General features: G+C 38.5%; 1 protein-coding gene across 3 annotated transcripts in view; it reads right to left on the bottom strand.

Annotated features, from left to right (window-relative positions):
• AHCTF1 (AT-hook containing transcription factor 1) overlaps nucleotides 1-23834 on the bottom strand; it is a 97232-nt gene that overhangs the window by 40382 nt on the left and 33016 nt on the right. For all 3 annotated transcript variants that reach the window (XM_037986109.2, XM_073011918.1, XM_037986111.2), the window contains exons 9-21: nucleotides 21898-22030; nucleotides 21619-21800; nucleotides 21056-21117; nucleotides 19821-19949; nucleotides 17265-17355; nucleotides 16072-16161; nucleotides 13168-13308; nucleotides 12033-12137; nucleotides 11048-11141; nucleotides 9155-9278; nucleotides 8938-8994; nucleotides 7982-8128; nucleotides 5978-6165 (exon numbers count right to left, since the gene is read on the bottom strand). In XM_037986109.2, coding sequence (XP_037842037.2) covers nucleotides 5978-6165; nucleotides 7982-8128; nucleotides 8938-8994; nucleotides 9155-9278; nucleotides 11048-11141; nucleotides 12033-12137; nucleotides 13168-13308; nucleotides 16072-16161; nucleotides 17265-17355; nucleotides 19821-19949; nucleotides 21056-21117; nucleotides 21619-21800; nucleotides 21898-22030 — 1543 coding nt within the window. The remainder of the gene's footprint in view (nucleotides 1-5977; nucleotides 6166-7981; nucleotides 8129-8937; nucleotides 8995-9154; nucleotides 9279-11047; nucleotides 11142-12032; nucleotides 12138-13167; nucleotides 13309-16071; nucleotides 16162-17264; nucleotides 17356-19820; nucleotides 19950-21055; nucleotides 21118-21618; nucleotides 21801-21897; nucleotides 22031-23834) is intronic.

Consider the following 23834-nt stretch of genomic DNA (forward strand, 5'->3'; position numbering starts at 1 on the left):
GTTCATTACAGGGAACTATTAATAATTAGGGCAAGGTGTGGCAGCTCAAGCCTGTAATCCCAGCACTTTGGGAGACCGAGATAGGTGGATTGATCACCTGAGGTCAGGACTTCGAGACCAGCCTGGCCAACACGGCGAAACTCTGTCGCTACTAAAAATACAAAAATTAGTCAGGCATGATGGCGCATGCCTGTAATCCCAGCTACTTGGGAGACTGAGGCAGGAGAACTGGCTTGAACCCGGGAGGCGGAGGTTGCAGTGAGCCGAAATCGCTCCACTACACTCCAGCCTGGGTGACAAGTGAGACTCTTTTCCCCCAACCCCGCCAAAAAAAAGGGAGAACTAATTTAAAAAATAAAGGTACAGCTATCCAAATAATGAACTACTATGCAACAGTTAAAAAGCAAATCCTTTATGTAATTATAAAATTAGCACCAAACTAAAGTGAAAAAAAGTATATTGCACAAGGGTGTACAGTAAGAAGGGTACACAGTGTGCTGTTTTTATTTGTTAAAAGGGTTTAGTGGGAGAGAACATATAGGCATTTTTTAACATTTGTTTAGAAGATCTTAGGAAGAATACACTAGAAGTTATTCACAGTACTGGGTACTAAGAGGAAACAGGCAGTTGGGAATTCACTATGTCATCATTCTTACCTCTTAAAACACTGAAGCATGTAAATAGCTTATCTTCAAAAACAAATAATATGTCTCTCTCCCAGCCCATAGGCATTATACATTTTTAAAATTTTCCACTTTAAGCCGGGCATGGTGGCTCACGCCTGTAATCTCAGCACTTTGGGAGGCCGTGGTGGGCGTATCATAAGGTCAGGAGTTCAAGGCCAGCCTGACCAACATGGTGAAACCCCATCTCTACTAAAAATACAAAAATTAGCCAGGCATGGTGGCAATGCCTGTAATCCCAGCTATTCAGGAGCCTGAGGCAGGAGAATCACTTGAATACAGGAGGTGGAGGTTACAGTGAGCCTAGATCGCGCGCCATTGCACTCCATCCAGCCTGGTGGACACAGCGAGACTCCAACTCAAAAAAAAAAATTTCCACTTTAAACTGTGATATCTACTCCCAGTTGCTCAGACATACTAGCAGGAGAAAGATAAACTTGCTTTATGATTTACCAAATATTAATTTGATAATCGTATACAGAGTATTTTTAACAACAAATGACAAATGATTATGTTCTTTCCCAGTTTCCCCCATAGCAGGAAAACACTTACAACTTCCAAGAAATTCATTGCCAACACTTAGCAAATGTTTTAAAACAAAGTCTCCAAATCCTCACTATTCTCTTTCTTCCTACAGAAGACAATAATGATGCTAGGAAGAACAGTAAGAATATTAATTTATGAAAGGCTAGGCTAGCATGCTGGCAGTAAAAGATATAGAAGTCATTTTAATAAGGAATGCATGGGGGTTCTCAGCAATACAGCAAAGACAGAGTGAAAACCCATCCTGTGGCAAACTCTCTAAACGTGCTAGACCAAATATAAACATGCATTATAAAATGCACGGTGGACACCACAATACAAAAAGACATTCAAGACAGGTAAACAACCAAGCACTGATTTCTAGCGACTAAAGTAAAAAGACTGGGGAAAGACACATACAGGATATAAATAAAAAAGATTGTGTGTCTACATTAACAATTATTCATGATAAAGAAGGTTACCATATAATAATTTTAAAAGTCATTTTTTAAAAGAACAAACTAAAACTCTTATGTACCTAATATTCAAAATACAAAAAGCTGGCAATACTGTGAGGAACTGAGACATCCACCATTAGGGTCAGCAACTTCGCGTACTTACTAACTCACAAAACAGACCAGGAAAAAAAATTATTAAGGACACAGAAAGATTAAAACCATGCAACGAACAAACTTGATCATGGGGACAAATACATTTGACATTTCACCTATTAAATGGAGAATACATTGAGTACTTATCAGTGGGTAAATCAAGTCTTACCAAAAAAAATTTTTTAAACAGAAGCAGGGTTGGCTGGGCAAGGAGGTTCACACCTGTAATCCCAGCACTTTGAGAGGCTGAGGCAGGCAGATCACCTGAGGTCAGGAGTTGGAGACCAGCCTGACCAACATGGTGAAACCCTCTCTCTACTAAAAATACAAAAATTAGCTGGGCATGGTGGCGGGCGCCTATAAGCCCAGCTACTCGGGAGGCTGAGGCAGGAGAATCGCTTGAATCTGGGAGGCAGAGGTTGCAGTGAGCCGAGATCGTGTCACTGCACCCCAGCCTGGGCAATAGAGCAAGACTCTGTCTCAAAAAAAAAAAAAAAAAAAAAAAAGAAGCAGCAGCAGCAGGGTCTCCCTATGTTGCCCAGCCTGGTCCTGAACTCCTGGGCTCACGTGATCCTCCTACTTCAGCCTCCCAACGTGCCGGAATTACAGGCATGAGCCACTGTGTCTGGCCTTTATTATTATTACTTTTAAACAGAGCAAGTCTTAGCAAAATTTTACAGGTCAGGTACCACATGGATCACATTATATGATTACAATACAATTAACCAACAACACAATTTTTAAAACCCATTATTTGTAAATTAAAACTTCTAAATCATAGGGAAAATAAATAACCATAATGAAAATTTAAAAATATTTAGAACAGAATCATCTATTAAAATTGTGGGATGCTGCTAAGGTGCTATGTAGGACATTCGATTTATATTTTTGTATTACCAAAAAAAAAAAAAGCTGAAAATGAAACAATCACCCAACCTGAGTTAAAAGTACAGCAAAATAAACCCACATAACATAGAAAGAAGAAAAATTATGCCTATACAAAAGGATTTTTCAGCTTTCTTGTACATTTATAATCCTAAGACTGAATAATCAGTGTTAGTAGCTGAATTATCTATAGTCTTTATTTATAAGTCTGTCGCTGTACAGTGCATCATGGTTAATTTGCACGTAAAACAGCCACGCCACAGTTGTGATGGTATGTCCGTACAAATAGCTCATAAAATTGAAAAGCTACCAGCACGAAGTTTTAGAGAAATGCAAAGATGCCCTTAAGGAGGAAACTCAGAATCAGAGAGGATAACTAAACTGCTTTTGATCCTATTTCAGAAAGTGGCATAGTTTAGATTTAAATCCAAATCTATTTGAGTCCAAAGATTTTGCTCTTAACGTCTTTGCTACAATAAGTGGCTGTTTCAATAACATTATTTGTAAGGGTGCAAATTAATAAACAATATCACTAACATAAATAAATACTTCAAAACAGGGCAAAACCTCCTCAGGTCAGAAGTGAGGGTGTACCGTCAGGACAGTGAGTGTAGGGAGAGTGTTAGTGTTTGATGGTTTAAATATTAAAACTTTTTCAGCCATTTCAACTGTCTTTATGCAATCAAATCATTTGAGTGTTAGACCATGATGCAGCCTAACTTCTCTGACTTTTAGTTCAAATTTCCCAAATGTAACCTCTATCCATGGTTCGAGGACATACTGATTAAACACTGCTGGACTAGAGTTGTAGGTACTTGAACAAATTAGGTGATTATGTATGACCGCGGGAGATGCTCAGAAACTTTGTTTTCTTGAATAAGTCCCTGTAAATCAGCTTGTTTTCTTGTTATTTGCTTCTCTCTGATAAAAGTGAAGTGTAAAGTATGCTGTTATGTAATCTCCTGGGCAATAAACACGGCTGCCTTTTGCAAAATTATTATTTCAAACATTTAAGCAGCTTTCTCCTAAGGTGCTTCAATAAAAACTATCACCTGCACTTTCAACAGCGTTCTCTGACTTTTTAGCAACACTCACGTCATTCTCTATTTACAGGACTAGTAATTATTTTTAAACATTTCTTAAATCTGAATACAAGCTATCTCACAAATAGAATTTTGAGTGGTTGTTTTTATTTCTGTATTTAATGTATAGGAGCCTTAATGTGCTAGTTTTCTGGGAAATGGGTAACTGAGACTTTTTCCAACTTAAGAGAAACAAGGTTTAGAAATTAAACTATTTATTAGTGTTTGTTTACTATATGGCAAAGGTAAAGGAAATGAGAACCCAGCAAATCAGAGAAACATGCTCTGGATGAATTAAAGAAGGACACTTGGAATCAAAAGAAGGAAAAAAAATCAGCAAACTTCCAAACATGTTTCTTCCAAAGTTCCAACACTTGCCCTTTTGATGTAAGTATTAGTGATAAGTATCAACACTTTAACATCACTAAAGAGTGAGAGGTATATGCAAATGAAAAAAATTTATATGCTGATTTCCAACCCAGTACTATAATGCTTAACCCATTTATTCAAGTTATCACATTTAGCTTCTTTAAATTATTGTTCTTTTTTTTTTTTTTTTTTTTTTTTTGAGGCGGAGTCTTGCTCTGTCACCCAGGCTGGAGTGCAGTAGCACTATCTCGGCTCACTGCAAGCTCCGCCTCCTGGGTTCACGCCATTCTCCTGCCTCAGCTTCCCGAGTAGCTGGGACTACAGGCGCCTGCCACCACGCCCGGCTAATTATTTTGTATTTTTAGTAGAGATGGGGTTTCACCGTGTTAGCCAGGATGGTCTCGATCTCCTGACCTCGTGATCCACCCATCTCGGCCTCCCAAAGTGCTGGGATTACAGGCTTGAGCCACCGCGCCCGGCTAAATTATTGTTCTTACAGTAAATCTTCTTGAAACTACAATTTTGATCTCAGAAAAAATTTCAGTATTGATTCTAGATTTATTAAGCTATCTAAACATTTTTGCTAAGCCAGATTATTTCAACAAGTACTTGCTAATTCATTACTGTTAAGGTTCTATGTCTAATCAACCTATTATTAAACTTCAGAACTTTTCTTCTGCCTGAAATTTGTAGATCTTACCCTCTCATCCTCAGAAGTACATGCTATTTAACCAAAGAGAACCAAGAAAATGTAACTTTCAGAGTGCTGACGCAGAATTGATAATTGGTTCATATATAACACAGTGAGGTAAAGTAATTTCTAAAAATATAAAAACGATCAATAGGGTTGAATAAAACCAAGAAAAGTGGTATAAAGTAAGCCTAGTAAGGAATTTCAGCTCCAAGCAATGTCTCCAGCTTAGTTCACAACAAAACCCAATAACCACACCACTGCACTTGCAATCACGCCATTCAGCTTTCTCACAGTTACTATGCAGGTGAGACTGTAATCATCATTATTATGTAAATGGCAAATACACTGATTAGAGAACATTAAAATCTGCAAAAAGAAGAAACAAAGGTATCACTTGCTCAAATCTGGTTGAAGTATTAAGATGTGAAATCAGACACTTCCTTAAATTAAGATTTTCTTTCTATGAGGATGCAATAGGGCAAATGCAATGACAAAATTCAAATACGAAGAATTCTAATACTCAAACAACCAATATTAACAAAAATATCAGCGTACCATTACTGAATACAAATTCTCAATCTGCAACTCTCTATCACTTCATTCTTCCTCTCTATTCTTGACTCCTTTTCGGCATACTAAACCCTCAGCTGTCCAGGCAGGACAACTGGCAATGTTGTCAATTAGCAACAAATATAACTGTAAATCTCAATTTGGCACCCCTTCCTTTTGTTCAAGGTACTTATCTTATTCTAGATAAAAGGTATTGTATGTTTTTCTTAACACTGAAAGACCAATAAGTAATGCAACAAAGTAAAATATTATACAGTTGTCCCTCAGTATCCGTGGGGGGACTGGTTCCAGGATCCCCAAGGATACCAAAATCCACCCATACTCAAGTTTCAAAGTTGGTCCTGCAGAGCCCATGTATATGAAAAGCTGACCTTCCATATATGCAGGTTTTACATCCCATGAATACTGTATTTTCAATCTGCATTGACGCAGAACCCACTAATACAAAGGACTGACTTTACTGACTTAAGGGCCAACTGTGTATTGCCATTGTCTATTTCATCAATTCCATTTTATTAACAGATATGATAAGGAGTTTATACTTTCAAAACATGTACTTACCTATTAAAAAGCAAAACAGTGAGGTGAAGGATAACATCGCTACCACTGGACACTGTCGGCTTCATTGTCTGAATATATCTGAGGGCGTGTCTACGCGCGCCTTGACTCATGAATGCCTGAATAATCTTCGAATGCTGCCATGACAGAGGTTTCGCGGTAGCTGGATGAAACAAAAGATCCAAACCACTCTGGAAATAACATGAGAAGTTTCAAACATAAACATAGTCCCATACATTTAGACAAAGCAGCTAAACCTAACACTAAAAAACCACAAAAATCAAGATAAGACCGTTCAAATATAAGCCGAAAAAATCTACTTTAATCTGTGGTATATAGAGTTGGCTCTCAGTATCTACAGGATCCATATCTGCAGACTGAACTAAGTGCAGATAGAAAAGATTTGCAAAAATAAGGCTGGGCGCGGTGGCTCATGCCTGCAATCTCCGCACTTTGGGAGGGAGGCTGAGACAAGCGGACTGCTTGAGCTCAGGAGTTCAAAACCAGCCTGGGCAACATGGCAAAACTCAGTCTCTAAAACAAACAAAAGTAAGTTTAAAAAAAAAATTTTAAAGTGCAGTGGCGCATGCCTATACTCCCAGCACTGTGGGAGGCTGAGGTGGGCAGATCAGTTGAGGTCAGGAGTTCAAGACCAGCCTGGTCAACATGGTGAAACCTCATCTCTACTAAAAATGTAAAAATTAGCCAGGCAGGGTGGTGTGTACCTGTAGTCCCAGCTACTTGGGAGGCTGAGGCAGGAGAATCGCTTGAACCCGGGAGGCACAGGCTGCAGTGAGCCAAGATTACGCCACTGCACTTCAGCCTGGGTGACAGAGCGAGACTCCATCTCAAAATAAATAAATAAGAATAAAAAGTAACAGTATAATGATAAAACATAATACAAATAAAAACAATACAGAATAAACCATTCACACAGCATTTACATTGTATTAGATATTATAAGTGATCTAGAGATGATTTTAAATACCCAATGAAATGTAAATACCACATAAATAACTGTTATAGTGTAACGTCCAAGAAATAGTGACAAGAAAAATGTCTGTACATATTCAGTACAGACCCAGTTTTTTCCCGAGTATTTCTGATCTGTGGCTTGAAGCCACGGATGTGGAATCCATGGACACAGAGGGCCGATGGCATACAAGAGGATGTGCACAGGGTATATGCAAATACTATGCCATTTTATATAAGAGACACGAGTCTCTGTGAATTTTGGTTTCTGGATCCTGAAACCAATTCCGCCCAGATACTCAGTGATAACTGTATTTTAAAGAATAAAAGCCTTATCAAAAACCTGACATCGGCCGGGCACGGTGGCTCAAGCCTGTAATCCCAGCACTTTGGGAGGCCGAGACGGGCGGATCACGAGGTCAGGAGATCGAGACCATCCTGGTTAACATGGTGAAACCCCGTCTCTACTAAAAAATACAAAAAACTAGCCGGGCGAGGTGGCGGGCGCCTGTACTCCCAGCTACTCGGGAGGCGGAGGCAGGAGAATGGCGTGAACCCGGGAGGCGGAGCTTGCAGTGAGCTGAGATCCGGCCACTGCACTCCAGCCTGGGCGGCAGAGCGAGACTCCGTCTCAAAAAAAAAAAAAAACCTGACACCTCTGAGACTGTATCATACTATTTTATAAGATCGTCCCATCACCAATTTCATACATCAAGGCCAAATCTTGCCTTCCATGGTTCCCCCAACACCCCAAACATATCTCTAATATAACAATCACTGTATCTGCACTATCATAATTACTTACTTAGTAGTTTCCTTCTTTAAACGGTAAGAAATCTTCGGTTCTGATTTTTTATATTTATATTCTTGCCTTCTAAAATAGTGCTTGGTAAAGGTACTGATTAAACTGAGTCCTTCCCTCAACTATTTTTAGAAGTAGACTGTATCATATCTTTTAATATCAATTTAAATTATGTGTATTTTCTAAAATTCTAGTAATTCATGGAAGTTTACGCTGTAAGTGAATAGACTTACCTCAAAGTCATTATGATCTATCAACCAAAGACCCTGAATAAGTTTAACTTGGCCCCAAGAAATGGCAAATACAGTTGGGAAAGATTCAATGGGAGTGTCCGTTTTGTTGGGAAAGGAATACATAATATCAAGTAGCAAATAAATGGTCTTTGAAAAAGCAGATTAAGGACAATAAAATACAACAACAAAAACCTCCTACATATATATTTACAATACGTAGCAACAAAATGTAGCATTAAGAGACTTGAAAGGTCCGTTTTTAGTGTTTAAAAGCCGTCATGAAGAGTCAGCAATGAGAGGATAGTTTTAGTAAATGTAGGTAAAACTGGTCCCACACCAACTCCATTCATTCTCAGTATTTTATTACCAGCACCACAAAGGAGATAAAGTGAATTTTTATGAAGTCAGTAGCTCAGTAAATAAAAACAAAGATATATGCAAATTTCTAGTGATCCAGCAAAAGATGGCAGCTTAATCAGACATCATCTAGCTTATAAATTATAAATGGAATTATACATTTTTAGACTAAGTAACTAACATTAGCACAAAAATATTATCACAAAGACTACAGGACTCAAATAACACCTAAGGTAATATCACACTAACTTATAATGTATTCATTTCCAGCACAGAGGTTAACGCCACTGAGAGAGACCACTTAGTAGTAGTATTTTAGGGCAACTGTTGTTAACTTTTTGAGTGTCTTGGACACATTTAAGTATCTGATAAAAGCCCAAGTACCCTATACCTAGAAAAACAAATAAAAAACAACATTATAGTTTTAGGTTAATCATAGGCCATCTGAGCCCAAACAACAGATCCTGGCTTAACACACCTCCTTAAAAAAACAAAACCAAAATTCAACCTTGCAACTGAGATCACATTAGATATGTCAGGTTTCTACTACTCTTGAAATTTTATAATTTTAATAATACATAAACACTGGATAAGGATACAATAGAATGTTTGGCTGCTTCAGTAACGCCGTCTAATAGGTACATATCAAGTACTGCCTATAAAACAAAGAGATAAAACCTTCAGTGGATCTTATAAGGTCATTCATTCATTCATGCTTCTTGTTTTCCCAAGTCTGTGCCAGACACGCAGCTAAGCATGTCTCCTCCCTCCCCAGCTTTGCAGACTCTAAGTGATAGCACATTACTGCAAACCTACATGTAGACTAGCAGGAGGATATTTTCCTGTGCCTCCTTCATCTCGTTTCCACAACTTCTCAATTCGCTCTCCTAACTGAGAAACCAGTCCATCAATCATCAAGCAATCAGGGTTCCACTTCCCTCTGCAATCAGGGAAAAGTTAAGACTTATTTAATATCACTGTTAATTAATATCAAAGCAACCAGCATCAAAATATTAAAAGTAACAATCCCAACTATCAAAGAGAGAAGAGTCTGGGCATGATGGCTTATGCCTGTAATCCCAATGATTTGGGAGGCCAAGGCAGGAGGATCACTCAAGGTCAGGAGTTGAGACCAGCCTGGGTTACAAAGCAAGACCCCATTTCTAAAGAAAGTACAAAAACTAGCTGGGCATGGTGGTGTGCACCTGTAGTCCTAGCTACTCAGGAGGATGCGGAAAGAGGATCGTCTGAGCCCAGGAGTTTAAAGTGAGCTATACACATGCCACTGCACTGCAGCCTGGGCAACAGAGACCCTGTCTCTAAAAACAGAGACAGAGAAGAGAATTGGGAATGGAACCCTAGTTAGCATGATGAGAACTACAGACATCAAGGAGAGTTAGTTGGATAAGCCCTTAAGTTGCCTCCAGTTCAGTCATCAGCAAGCCAGTCAGTCAAGGTGAGGTGCCCAGGTGGTCCATCTAGCCAGTGACCATTCTATTTTTCACCATATTAAGCAAACTACCATAGCGTATAAAGCCCAGCATAGTGAAAATACTGAAGTTCAAAGACAGAAAGTTAAAGTTTCTGTTTCATCACTTGGGTTAGTCTTTTATCTTCAGTGATTCCTTTACTCAAATATCTATTGCTGAGCGCCTGTGATGTGACATGCAAATATTGTCCCTGTTTCCTTTTCTTTTCTCTTTTTTTCTCTTATTTCCTTTTCTAATTGTGAATAGTGGCAGCACTTACTACTCTTTGAGGTTGTCCAATGAATCAGGCACTGCACTAGATGCCCTGCACACATTATTTTATTTAGCTTTATACTGACTTCATAACTTATATAACAAATAGGATTAGAAAGCATAACAAAGCGCCAAGGATATACACTTAGGAAATAACAGATCTAGAATTGTAAAATATCCTAATCAATCTTCCAAGCTAATGCTCACTCTCCTAAATTGGTCATTCTAAAGCACTGGTTCCCACAATTGCCATGCATCAGAATTACAGCTGGCACAGATTTTTTTTTTTTTGAGACGGGAGTCTCGCTCTGTCGCCCAGACTGGAGCGCAGTGGCTGGATCTCAGCTCACTGCAAGCTCCGCCTCTCGGGTTTACGCCATTCTCCTGCTTCAGCCTCCCGAGTAGCTGGGACTACAGGCACCCGCCACCTTGCCCAGCTAGTTTTTTGTATTTTTTTTTAGTAGAGACGGGGTTTCACCGGGTTAGCCAGGATGGTCTCGATCTCCTGACCTCATGATCCGCCCGTCTCAGCCTCCCAAAGTGCTGGGATTACAGGCTTGAGCCACCGCGCCCGACGTAGCTGGCACAGATTTTAAAGTACTGATTCCCAGGTGATTTGGGTGTAAGAAACCTGCAATCAATGTTTGTGAATCATTGCTCTAAATGTTATACGCTTTGTAATTTTGTCATTGCAACTTGAGGAAGACGACTATTTCCAGAAGTGTGGTCAAGACTCTAAACACCACTCTTTCTTTGTCTATTACCTTTACTTCTTTATTTCAAAGGAACTAAGTAGGCTATTCGTGTATTCTTTAAAAAAAAAAGAAATAAAATAGTAATGGTAATAGCAAATTCTGACATTTACTGAGAATTCTACCCATTCAATCACTTTGTAACACGACGAACACTGTTCTGAGAAACTTCTGACTTCTTACAGATGTAATTTCTAAAATTATTTTACTAGTACCTTGATAAACGCTCAAACTTCTGTCGACAACTGGTGTAGTAGTTCTGAATTACAGGGTAGTTGTAGCATAACCTTGACAACTGCACAGAATCATCTAGATTTTTAAGAGTTGGAAAAAAAGCTGATATTATTTCCAAAATATCTCAACAATACATATTAATATTTTACTGTAATTTAATATTTACAGCAACCCCTGGTTAACCCACAGGGTGGTTATATTTAAGTAATAAAAGATTACTACACATCTTTTTATTTACAGATGCGCAAGTGAGAAAATGATCTGTCGTGAAAGTCTAACAACATGGATGGTGGCTTAAAATCCCGGAAACTGTTCTAAATAACTTTACTCCTTAGGCACAAATAATAATTTGAAAGCAAGACATGTTCACTACAAATCAAAATTTAAGAGGATTATGAAAAAATAAGATCAACAATTATGTACAGTGGCAGAGGCACTTCTAAATAAAATCTAATGGCTTCCTGGAAATGCAAGAAAGTGAAGGGTTTAGAAGTTATATTCTAAACAAATATAGCACAAGTCAAATACCAAGAATTCTCTAATTCTTGGTATTGGCATAAATTACTAGATAAAAGGGGTTATTTAATTGAAGAAATATTAGTAACCATATTAAAAGGACCATTATCAGGAAACGGGAAAACTGAGTTATAGAAACTATAGTTCTATGGATACAAATAATAGCTAGTAATACTGCCGAACTCATTTTCAGGAGCTATGTTTTCTCAAATTTGTTTTCCTTCTAAATGTTATTCAATCCAATAAACATGTATGAGCCCTGTGTGGCAGGCACAGGATGAAGACACAAAGTAAGGAAAAATGTAAGAAAAGAAGGTAAGCATAAATTAAATTAAGGAGAAAATTAAGTGAGGTGGAAGAAAAGAAATCCAAAGCATTTGAATACAATAACAAAATTATAAAGATTCAGAATGTTTTAATTAATACTTATAGAGTAATCAAATATTTTACCTATGCCTTCTGGTAAAAGCCCAGAATGAGAGAACCAAAGAACCACTTGTGCATATTGACAGATGAGATGGGAAACCACAAACTTATTGCTTAAGTCTATCAGTCCTGTAAAGAAGAGTTAACATCAGTTGTTTACTCACAAAAAAAATCAAGCTGCTCCACAGTTTTCAAACTTAATCACTTGGTAATTTACATATATATGTAAATATATATTTTACATACATGTATTTGTTCAAGATATGTGTATCTCTCTTGAACTAATTCACCTTTGTATCTAGTTTACTTTGGTCCAAAATGATGTCAAGCAAATCTCCAAAATGCTAAAATAAGTCACTCCCTAAAATAGACATTTTAGGTAAATACACTTCCACCTCAGCTACACTTTCATTTAGCTAATTCCAGAACTCAAATTTACACATTAATACAAACTAGTATAGTATCACTAAGACAGATTGTTCAAAACAGGCCTTTAAATGAAATTGACTTGTTTTGGTTTTGAAATTGCAAAACAGAAAAAAATTATAATGACTTCTTTGAATAAAAAACGTACATATAGCCGGGCGTGGTGGCTCACGCCTGTAATCCCAGCACTTTGGGAGGCCGAGGCGGGCGGATCACGAGGTCAGGAGATCGAGACCATCCTGGCTAACACAGTGAAACCCCGTCTCTACTAAAAATACAAAAAATTAGCCGGGCGTGGTGGTGCGCGCCTGTAGTCCCAGCTACTCGGAGGCTGAGGCAGGAGAATGGCATGAACCCAGGAGGCGGAGCCTGCAGTGAGCCGAGATGGTGCCACTGCACTCCAGCCTGGGCGACAAAGCCAGACTCCATCTCAAAAAAAAAAAAAAAAAAAAAAAGTACATATGACTTAATTTGAAACTTTACTGCAAATACACTAACCTTAATAATCATTAACTTCACAATTTCGCAAGCTTATTTAAGCATGGGCTTATGGCATGGCATGTCTAACAACATTTTGTAGCTTTTCACTGAAACAAAGAAACAAACAAAAACCCTAGCACGGAGAAATAATGTTCTCTTTACATAATGATCCATCTAAGGCATGAGAAATGTATTCGTTTCTCTAAAAAGTAAAATTTAATAAAACAATCAATTGATAAAACAAAGAGGATACCTCTCTCAGTGATCTCTCGGGCTTCTGATGCAAAACAGCTCAAGACTATATTAAGATTGCTAAGAAGCAAATAACATTGCTGGATAGACTGTATAGTTTGTGGATCCATGAAATGACACGAACCATCAAATAATGGCACACCTTTCAAGAATAAAATACAAGATAAGTTTCCATACAGTAAATCTAAATAAATTAGAATCACAATGCAAAATTTCTCAAACTGCTATCACTCAAAAGAATTATTCTATTCATTATGAGATTTATAAAGACAAGCTAGAAATGGCAAAACTTCCAAGGAACCTAAAAAGTGCTTTCAATATAAAACTAGCAAAAGCCAAGAGTGAGAATATGAACTCAAATCATCTAGATCTAGAGCTTATCCTCACAACCAGTACACATCAAAAGACAGGGATTTACTTTAATGACCCATTTAGTTACATCAATATTTAATGTGTTATTGGTCTAGAAAACAACTGTCTTCATTCTAAAATCCTTCTTTAAATCAAATAAAATTCTAATTTGTTTTATTTTATTTTTTTTTTTTGAGACAGCGTCTCGCTCTGTCGCCCAGGCTGGAGTACAGTGGTGCAATCTCAATCTCGGCTCACTGCAACCTCTCCCTCCCAGGTTCAAGCAATTCTCCTGCCTCAGGCTCCTGGGTAGCTGGGATTACAGGCATGTGCTACCATACCCGGCTAATTTTTGTATTTTTAGTAGAGGCGAGGTTTCACCATGTTGGCCAGGCTGGCCTTGAACTCTTGACCTCAGGTGATCCGCCCGCCTCGGTCTCCCAAAGTCCTGAGATTATAGGCATGAGCCACTGTGCCCGACCTAATTTGCTTTACTTCTAATACTTCTTTTGAGATAGGGTCTTACTCTGTCACCTAGGTGGGAGTGCAATGGCACTCTCAAACTCCTGGGCTCAAGTGTTCCTCCAGGCTCAGTCTCCCAAGGAGCTGGGACTACAGACATGTGCCACCATGCCCAGCTAATTAAAAAAAGAATTTTTTTTTTTTTTGGCAGAGACTGGGGTCTTGCTATATTGCTCAGGCTGGTCTTGAACTCCTGGCCTCAAGCAACCTTCTCATCTTAGCCTCCTAAAGTGCTGGGATTACAGGCCTGAGCCACCACACCTAATCTCTAATACATTTAAAACACTTACTATGCTTTGTATTTTAATTATTCTTAGAGGTTTTTATTTTTTAAAAAACCCAACCTACCAGTAATAAAGCTCAAAGCAGCAACAGCTGAACTAACACGTTAAACTCCCAAACACTGCGCTATCCTCAAAGAATCAAAGCAGTCACATGATTTATGAATTGAGTTTCTTTTTACAAAACATAATGAGGTCTAACAAACATTTTTCTCTTTAAAAAAAAAGACATTTTTACTCTGATCCTAAACACCTGATAGTGTTCTTCCAAACCTCAATCACACTGATGACTGAAATACTTAAATTAATTCATGACAACAGTTTCATAAGTATAGCCTAAACACACTAGCAAGCTCCATGTCTTCCTAACAAACTTGATTGGTATAAAAATTCTCTACTAAGAATAACTTACATTGTGAAAAGCTATCTATAGTCAAATCATTTCCAAAGTCCATCTGTTTACTCATCATGACACAAGAGAAATGACTAAAACATTTACCTCCTAATAAACTTAAATTTTACGTGCACTTCCAGTGCAACTGTATCTCTAACTACTAGTACTTTCAGCCTTGTATTTGCCCTAACTGGACATGATAGGTTTTTAATATTCATGACATACCCCAAGACTCAATCAAAATGAACAAGAGACTAACAAAACTGTCAAGAAGGAAAATGATTTGCCACCATAATAATGACATCTGTCCATGGAGGACAACGGTGACGCACTTTTACCCTGCCACTCAACTTCATCATTTCTATCAATATGTTAAATAGAAAGTAAGTACAGAAACTTCTCAGCATTACCTAGCACATTCCCCTTACTCCATCACCAGTATATTTAGTAAATTAAACTCCTAAGACCAAAAAGACAAGTTATAATCCTAAAACCTGCTACTGTAGGCATATCAGCATGTTGCCAGTTTAATGACCTGCTGCAAAATCTTGATCAAAAATTACTTTTGGCTGGATGTAATGGCTCACGCCTTGTAATACCAATGCTTTGGAAGGCCAAGGCAGGAGGATCGCTTGAAGCCAGGAGTTCAAGACCGGCCTCGGCAATATAGTGAGACCATGTCTCTACAAAAAATACAACAATTAGCAGGGTGAGGCAGCATGTGCCTGTGGTCCAAGCTACTCAGGAGGCTGAGGCAGGAGGACGACTTGGGCTCAAAGAGTCAAGGCTGCAGTGAGCCATGAACTCACCACTATACTACTGCCTGGGCAACAAGTGAGACCATGTCTCAAAAAAAAAAAAAAAAAATTACTTTTATCACTTTGATGTAAAAAGAAATAATTTTATTTTGGGACATCTTCAAATTTTAAGAGTTTACAACTTTACAACTTCAGGTCGGGCGTGGTGGCTCACGCCTGTAATCCCAGCACTTTGGGAGGCCGAGACAGGCAGGTCATGAGGTCAAGAAATCAAGACCATCCTGGCTAAAATGGTGAAACCCCGTCTCTACTAAAAATTACAAAAAAATTAGCAGGTGAGGTGGCGGGCGCCTGTAGTCCCAGCTACTCGGGAGGCTGAGGCAGGAGAAAGGCGTGAACCTGGGAGGCGGAGCTTACAGTGAGCCGAGATCGCGCTGCTGCACTCCAGCCTGGGCGACAGAGCGAGACTCCGTCTCAAACAACAACCGAAAAAAGAGTTTACAACTTCAAAATGATTAAAAATTATGTACTTCAGACATAAACCAAGGTTAGTATTTTAATATCAAATTCTGTCCTACATCTAGACTTCTAATACTTACATAGTCTGTCAAATTCCTCTTTTGTGAGTACCACTTTATTCCACGTCCATTCAAGAACAAAGCGCAAATTAGTAGCAGAATTTGGTTGTTCTTATTTGTAAATACAAAAGGGAAAAAATAAAGATTATTAATTACACACAGAATTCTAAATTGCTGGTGGGAAAACACGGCAGAGAGCATCCTAACCAAGTGAACACCAACACTGAACAGAGGCAGAATATGGCAGAATGGACCTTTCAGCGCATCACACCACGGAGTACATCACATCGGGTAGTACTGCCACCGAAAACTAAAACCTGTCACTTAGTCATGAGGAGAGATGGCAGGCACAAACTTAAATGCAGACTATAAAATAAGGCCTAATTTCTTTTTTTTAAAAAAAAAAAAGTCAATTTTTTGAAAGACAAAGTGACAAAATGTACAAAGATTAAGGGAAATTATAAAAACAAAGTATTCTAGATCTCTTTCCAAAAAACTAAATACAAAGCATGATTCTGAACCCTCTCTCCCCTCTAAATTGAAATAAAGGACATTACTGGGATTTCAATAAGGTCTCTAGATTTGATAAAAGTCTTAATTTTCTTGATTTTTTAATGATCACAAAGTGGTTCTGTAAATGAATATCCTTATTCTTAGAAGAAGCAATACCAAAATATTTATGGGCTAAAAAAGCATGATGGCTTATCATCAAATGGTTCAGAAAAAAACTATTCTCAAATGGTTCTGAACAGATGTGTTCAGAAATGGTTCTGAACCATGTGTTTGGGGTGTGTGTGTGTATGCGTGTGAAAAGTAACAGTGATACACACAACAATTTGGATGAGTTCCTAGAGAATTTTGCTGAGTAAAAAAGGTAACCCCAAAAGGTTACATACTGCATAATTCCATTTATGAACATGTTTAAAATGACAAAATTCTTGCCAGGGGTTAAGGATGGGGCAGAAGGAAGGTAGGTATGGCTATAACAGGGCAACGTGAGGGATCCTGGTTGTGCTGACTATACTAAAGGTTTGTCAGATCATAGCACTGCGGGCAAATGTGCTAAAGGGGGTAGGATCTCTCTATTGTATCTTAACAACTGTATGTGGATCTACCATTATATCAAAATAAAAATAAGAAAAAAATACAACAAATAGCGAATTGATAACTTTAAAAATACCAAACAATTTACTTGTTAAAAATCAGAATCTTACCTTCTGTTATCCATCTTTTAATATAACCAGTCAAAAGTCCCAAGGAACTAGTCTGAATTGCTGCTGACAATATAGCTTCTAACTGTTCTTCCTAAACCATGCATTACAGAAAGGAAAGAAAGAGGGTGTGAGATCACAGGCAAGTGCTGGTTCTGAATTTAAAAATTTTAAGGCTAAAAAAATCATTATGACCCATAAGAAGGGCTATAATCAAAAGACAGTAACAAGCATTGATAAGGATGTGTTAAAACTGGAACTCTCATATACTGCTGGCGGGAATGTAAAATGGAACAGCCACTTCGCAAAACAGTTTGGCAGTTTCTCAATATGCTAAACATAGACTTACCACATGACCCTCCAGTTCTACACCTAGGTATATACCAAAAAGAAACAAAAATACATGCCCAAGCAAAAATTTCACATGAAGGTTCCCAGCACCACTATTAATAGCCATAAAGTGGAAACAACCCAAATGCCCATTAATTGTAGATAAAGAAATTATGGTCATAATTTGTATGCTCATACAACAGAATATTATACAGCCATATAAAAGGGGATGAAGTACTGACACTTGCTATAACACAGATGAACCTTGAAAACATGTTAAATGAAAGAAGACAGTCACAAAAGATTACATATTATTTGACCCATTTATATGAAATGTCTAGAACAGGTTGATCTATACAGAAAGTAGATTAGTCGTTACATAAAGCTGGGCAAGATGGGGCAGGCAGGAAGGTAAGGCAAAAGGAGTGACTGTTAATGGGCACAGAACTTTCTTTAGAAGTAATAAAAATGTCCTAAAATGGAATGTGATGACAGTTGCAGGATTCTGTGAATTAAAATCACTGAACTGTATACTTGAAATATGTGAACTGCATGGCATATGAAATATCTCAATAAAGCTGATATTTTGAAAATCACTGAGTCTGGTTTAATATCAGAGGAATCTATTGATTTCATTTACTACAGGAGCAAATTAAAAGATGTTCAAAAAGGAATCACAAGAATGTAAGTTAAATAGGTACAGAGGGAATTACATGATAATGGTTCACAAAACCCAAGAAGGCATGATTTTAAATGGAGACTCACTGAAGCCATTTACATTAATACCAGAGACAAAACAAAAACGTCTGCTACTAACATTATTATCCTATAGTTTATAGAAGTTCTACCACATTGCAATGAGAGAAGTCAGTAACTGGTCAGGCACAGTGGCTCACACGTGTAATTCCACACTTTGGGAGACTGAGGCGGGCAGATCACTTGAGGTCAGGAGTTAGAGACCAGCCTGGCCAACATGGTGAAACTTTGTCTCTACTAAAAATAAAAAATTAGCCGGGTGTGGAGGCACATGCCTCTAGTTCCAGCTACTCAGGAAGCTGAGGCAGGATAATCACTTGAACCCAGGAGGTTGGAGGGTTACAGTGAGCCAAGATCGTGCCACTGCACTCCAATCCGGGCAACAGAACAAGCTGCTGTTTCAAAAAAAGAAAAAGGTAGTAACAAACAAATGAAAAAAGTCTATTATTTGCTGATGGTCGCATACCTTGAAAGTTACGTAGATATCAGATAAATATACAAAAATGAATTGCATTTTTCCATACAACCATGTGTTGCTTAATGATGGGGATACATTCTGTTAAATGTTTCGTTAGGTGTGTTTCGTGCAATCACGGTTAAGAGTGTACTTACACAAAGTTAGATGGTGTAGTCTACCACGTATCAAGGCTATATATATTGCTCCTAAGCTACAAACCTGTACAGCATGTTACTGTGCTGAATACTGTAAGCATCTGTTACACAATGTGAAGTATATGAGTATTTAAACATACAAACGGTACAGTAAAAATACATTATTACAGGCTGGGCAAGGTGGTTCATGCCTGTAATTTCAGCACTTTGGGATGCCAAGGTGGGAGGATAACTTGAAGCCAGGTGTTCAAGACCAGCTAGGCAACATAGCCAGACCCTGTCTCTACCAAAAAAAAAAAAAAAAAAAAAAAAAGGCTAAGCATACTGGTGCCTGTCTGTAGTCCTAGCTACTTGGGGAGGCTGGGGTGGGAAGATCGCTTAGGCACAAGGGGTTGAGGCTACAGTGAACCATTAATTAGGCACAAGCGGTTGAGGCTACAGTGAACCATTCGGCACAAGCGGTTGAGGCTACAGTGAACCATTAATTAGGCACAAGCGGTTGAGGCTACAGTGAACCATTAATTAGGCACAAGCGGTTGAGGCTACAGTGAACCATTAGGCACAAGCGGTTGAGGCTACAGTGAACCATGCCACTGCATTTGGCCTGATGCAGCCATGAGGTGCTTCCTGTCCTATATCCTTCCATACAGCTAAGTCAACCTGCTGCCAAGTTATGGCCTACTGGGTATTAGGAGTAGGAATTTTAAGCCAAACCTAAGACCACAACTGCTGATCACCCACAGTCAGCATTACACTACTTCACCTATTTTTGCAGAAATTACCTAATACATTTTTATTATAATAGAAAGCTAATAACGTGATCCAACCAAAAGAAACAGTAAGAGTCAAAAATCATCTCACTTGGCTTAAACTGGAAGGTTGAATATCAACAAATCTTGGGGAAAGAAGGCCAGCTACAAGACATCGATTATAACCATCAGGAATGACTTCATTGAGTGATGGCCCTGATTTCTTTAAAAAAGTCAAAGTCTGTAACAGATAAATTAGTAAGGCATCAATCAATACTCAATTTGAATCATCAAATTTAAGATTAATAAATTACACTTAAAATTTAAGTAAAATTTAAAGATAGCAAATGGAAATTATGAAAGACTGTATTTCCTTGCAAGAAACAGTTTATAGGTTCTTAAGCTTAACCAATGCTTGCCAGTTGTGGATAATACAAAATATATATAAGCAAAAGGTAGCTTATATATTTTTATGAACTGTATAACCCTGCTGTCTTCTCTAAAGCTGACAGGTTTGGTGACATCTTGACAAAACACACACACACACACACAGAGAGAAAAACTCTGGCAGTCTATTCCTCTTTATCTAATGTGAAAGAGATTCGATGTGAAGTATAAATATAGCATTCATCCACATCTGGTCGATTATCAAAGAAAAGGTCTGCCACATCATGCTTCCCTAGAAAAGTATTTTTCAGGCCAGGCACAGTGGCTCACGCTTATAAATCCCAACACTCTGGGAGGCCAAGGCAGGCGGATCACCTGAAGTCAGGAGTTTCAGACCAGCCTGGCCAACATGGTGAAATCCCATCTCCACTAAAAATACAAAATATTAGCCAAGCGTGCTGGCGGGCACCTGTAATCCCAGCTACTCAGGTGGCGGACGCAGGAGAATCGCTTGAACCTGGGTGGCAGAGGTTGCAATGAGCCAAGTTGGCGCCACTGCACTCCAGCCTGTGCAACAAGAGCGAAACTCCATCTCAAAAAGAGAAAAGTGTTTTTCAAAATTCTTTTTTTTCCCCTGTGCCAGGCACTATACCACTGTGCTAGGTACCTTCTTTGCATTACTTCATTTCCTCATAAGCTTTCTGAGGAGACAGAAAGCTTGAGGTTCAAGTAACTAGCATCTACATAAATTAGTTGCTAAAAATATTCAATACGTCTTCTGGCAGGTTGTCATTAGTAACTGATACTACTAGTTGCTAATCTCATAAACCTAGCAGAAGCCACCATTTAAGCCAAAACAACTGTCAATATCACTAACACTAAATCAAACTTAAATCCATAAATCAACTATATTCCAAGATCTGATTCGGTTCAATTAAGAAATCACTAATTGTTACCTACCTCCTTCTGAAAGCCAGTACAAGTTAAATGAACAACTCCTGAGTTTAATAAACAAGTGGCATCTATAAAAAAGATTTAAAAAATTATCCACTTACATATATTTAAAATAGCATTAATAAAACAAAATTTATCCAAATAACAGACTGCAAGGCATCAAATTATTACATATAATAAATCTTTAAATAAACTTTTCTAGGTATTTTCACCCTAAGAATAGATAACAAACCTATTACACAGCAAAACAACAAGAAAAAAGCAAAAAACAAAACTCAAAAAACTCTGAGCACAGCTGAGAAACACAGCAAAAAAATAGAAACTACTATAAAATGCAGATGTGATATAGTTAATATCTTTCCTAGCAGGTTCAAAATAAGTCATAATTCCTTTATAAAACAAAAATACTAAATTTCTCGTGTGCATATATTAATTTCCTAAGTTATCCATATGTTAACTAACCATGAGATATAAACGGATAACACCAAATGAATAAACCACACAACAAAGACATTTACATACTTTTGTGCATTACTTTTCTTAAGAGATAATGTTAAGGAAATACATACCAAAATTATAAGTGCTTGGGTTAAAAAACTGCTCAGGAGGTGGATATGAAGGAGGGACTCCTCTATTTAAACTTCTCTCATGTACTAATATATCCAAGATGCCATGTGGAGAAGTTCTACTTACAACAGATTCCAAAGACCACAGTGCAAAATAAGAGCAATTATGTAGGTATTCTCCTGACCTAAAAGAAAATTTAAAACATTACTAAGTCATTAATCAGCTACATATACAAACACAAAGACAAAGGAGAGAGAAAGAAAAAAGAGAAAGAATCATACCTTAACGAATCTGGCATTTGTGCATGATACCAACGATTTATATCGAAAAGTCCCAAATATATAGAAGGCTTTCCCTGTCCATATATATTCACCTGCCAGGTAAAGACTGAAACACTAGTGTCAGGAGATAGAGCTGAAAAAAAAAAAGATAATTTTTAAAAACAGAATAAAGAATCTCAAAATAAAATTACCTCAACAGAATTATAGCAAGATCTTCTTATAGCAAGATCTTCCGAAGAGGTTTAACTCATATTAAGAGGTTTAACTCATATTCCCCTTGATTCATTAAAACGCATTTATATCATTTGTATGTAAGACCAGATTCATTCACTTGCATTTTGACTGTTTCTCAATTTTAAGGCCTTATTAAAAAGTACTCACTTATTGGAAGTTATATCCTTGCTTGTTTTCAGTTAATACTTGAGCAACGTTGAGGTATTAGAGGCACAAAGTAGCAAATGATTTGAATGAACAGTCTCTTTCCCAAGGATGATACAGAGCTAGCAGTAGAGAAGTTAATTCACTACCCAAAATGGATGCCTTTGGGCATTAAGGCTTTATTATGATGAACCTTATTAGTTGAGAGGAACTTATCTAGTTACATGGTAAAAAGGGGGAAAAAGAAAAGTGCTTGGATGGTGCCTGTGGAATGGAAAGACAGAAATAGAGTAAGGGACATCAACAGGAGAAGAAGAAAGTAAAAACCTGAAACACTACTATAAGGAAACAGAAAAAATGAGGAGTAAGAGATATCATGGCCAGGTGCAGTGGTTCACGCTTGTAATCCCAGCACCTTGGAAGGCCAAGGTGGGCAGATCAATTGAGCCCAGAAATTTGAGACCAGTCCAAGCAACACAGCAAAACCTCATCTCTACAAAAAAAATACAAATATTAGCTGGGCATTGTGGCATGCACCTGTAGTGCCAGTTACTCAGGAGGCTGAGGTGGGAGGATCACTTGAACGTGGGAAGCAGAGGTTGCAGTGAGCTGAGATTGTGCGACTGCTCTCCAGCCTGGGCGACAGTGAGACCCTGTCTCTAAAAAAAAACAAAAAAAACCATGCCGGGTGTGGTGGCTCACGCCTGTAATCCCAGCACTTTGGGAGGCCGAGGCAGGTGGATCATGAGGTCAGGAGATGCAGACCATCCTGGCTAACATGGTGAAACCCCGTCTCTACTAAATATACAAAAAATTAGCCAGGCGTGGTGGCCAGTGCTTGTAGCCCCAGCTACTCAGAAGGTTGAGGCAGGAGAATGGCATGAACCCGGGAGGCGGAGCTTGCAGTGAGCTGAGATCACACCACTGCACTCCAGCCTGGGTGACAGCCTGGGTGACTCCGTCTCAAACAAAACAAAACAAAACAAAACAACAAAACACCCTGCCACTATAAAAAATACAAAAATTAGCCAAGCGTTGTGGTGTGTGCCTGTAGTCCCAGTTACTTGGGAGACCAAGGTGAGAGAACTGCTTGAGCCCAGAAGGTCAAGGCTGCAACGAGCCAAGATCGTGACACCACACTCTGGCCTGGACCAGCATGGGCATCAGAGTGACACCTTGTCTCTAAATAAATAAATAAATAAATAAATAAATAAATAAATGTTTTAAAAAGAAGTGAGCTCATGACAAGTTCTGTTTTCCACATATTTAACTGGATCTGAAAACTGGATCAGAAATACAGATACAGGGGCCGGGCGCGGTGGCTCAAGCCTGTAATCCCAGCACTTTGGGAGGCCGAGATGGGCGGATCACGAGGTCAGGAGATCAAGACCATCCTGGCTAACACAGTGAAACCCCGTCTCTACTAAAAAATACAAAAACCTAGCCGGGCGAGGTGGCGGGCGCCTGTAGTCCCAGCTACTCGGGAGGCTGAGGCAGGAGAATGGCGTAAACCCGGGAGGTGGAGCTTGCAGTGAGCTGAGGTCCGGCCACTGCACTCC

The sequence above is a fragment of the Chlorocebus sabaeus genome, chromosome 25 (assembly GCF_047675955.1).
Source record: "Chlorocebus sabaeus isolate Y175 chromosome 25, mChlSab1.0.hap1, whole genome shotgun sequence".
NCBI classification, from domain to species: domain Eukaryota; kingdom Metazoa; phylum Chordata; class Mammalia; order Primates; family Cercopithecidae; genus Chlorocebus; species Chlorocebus sabaeus.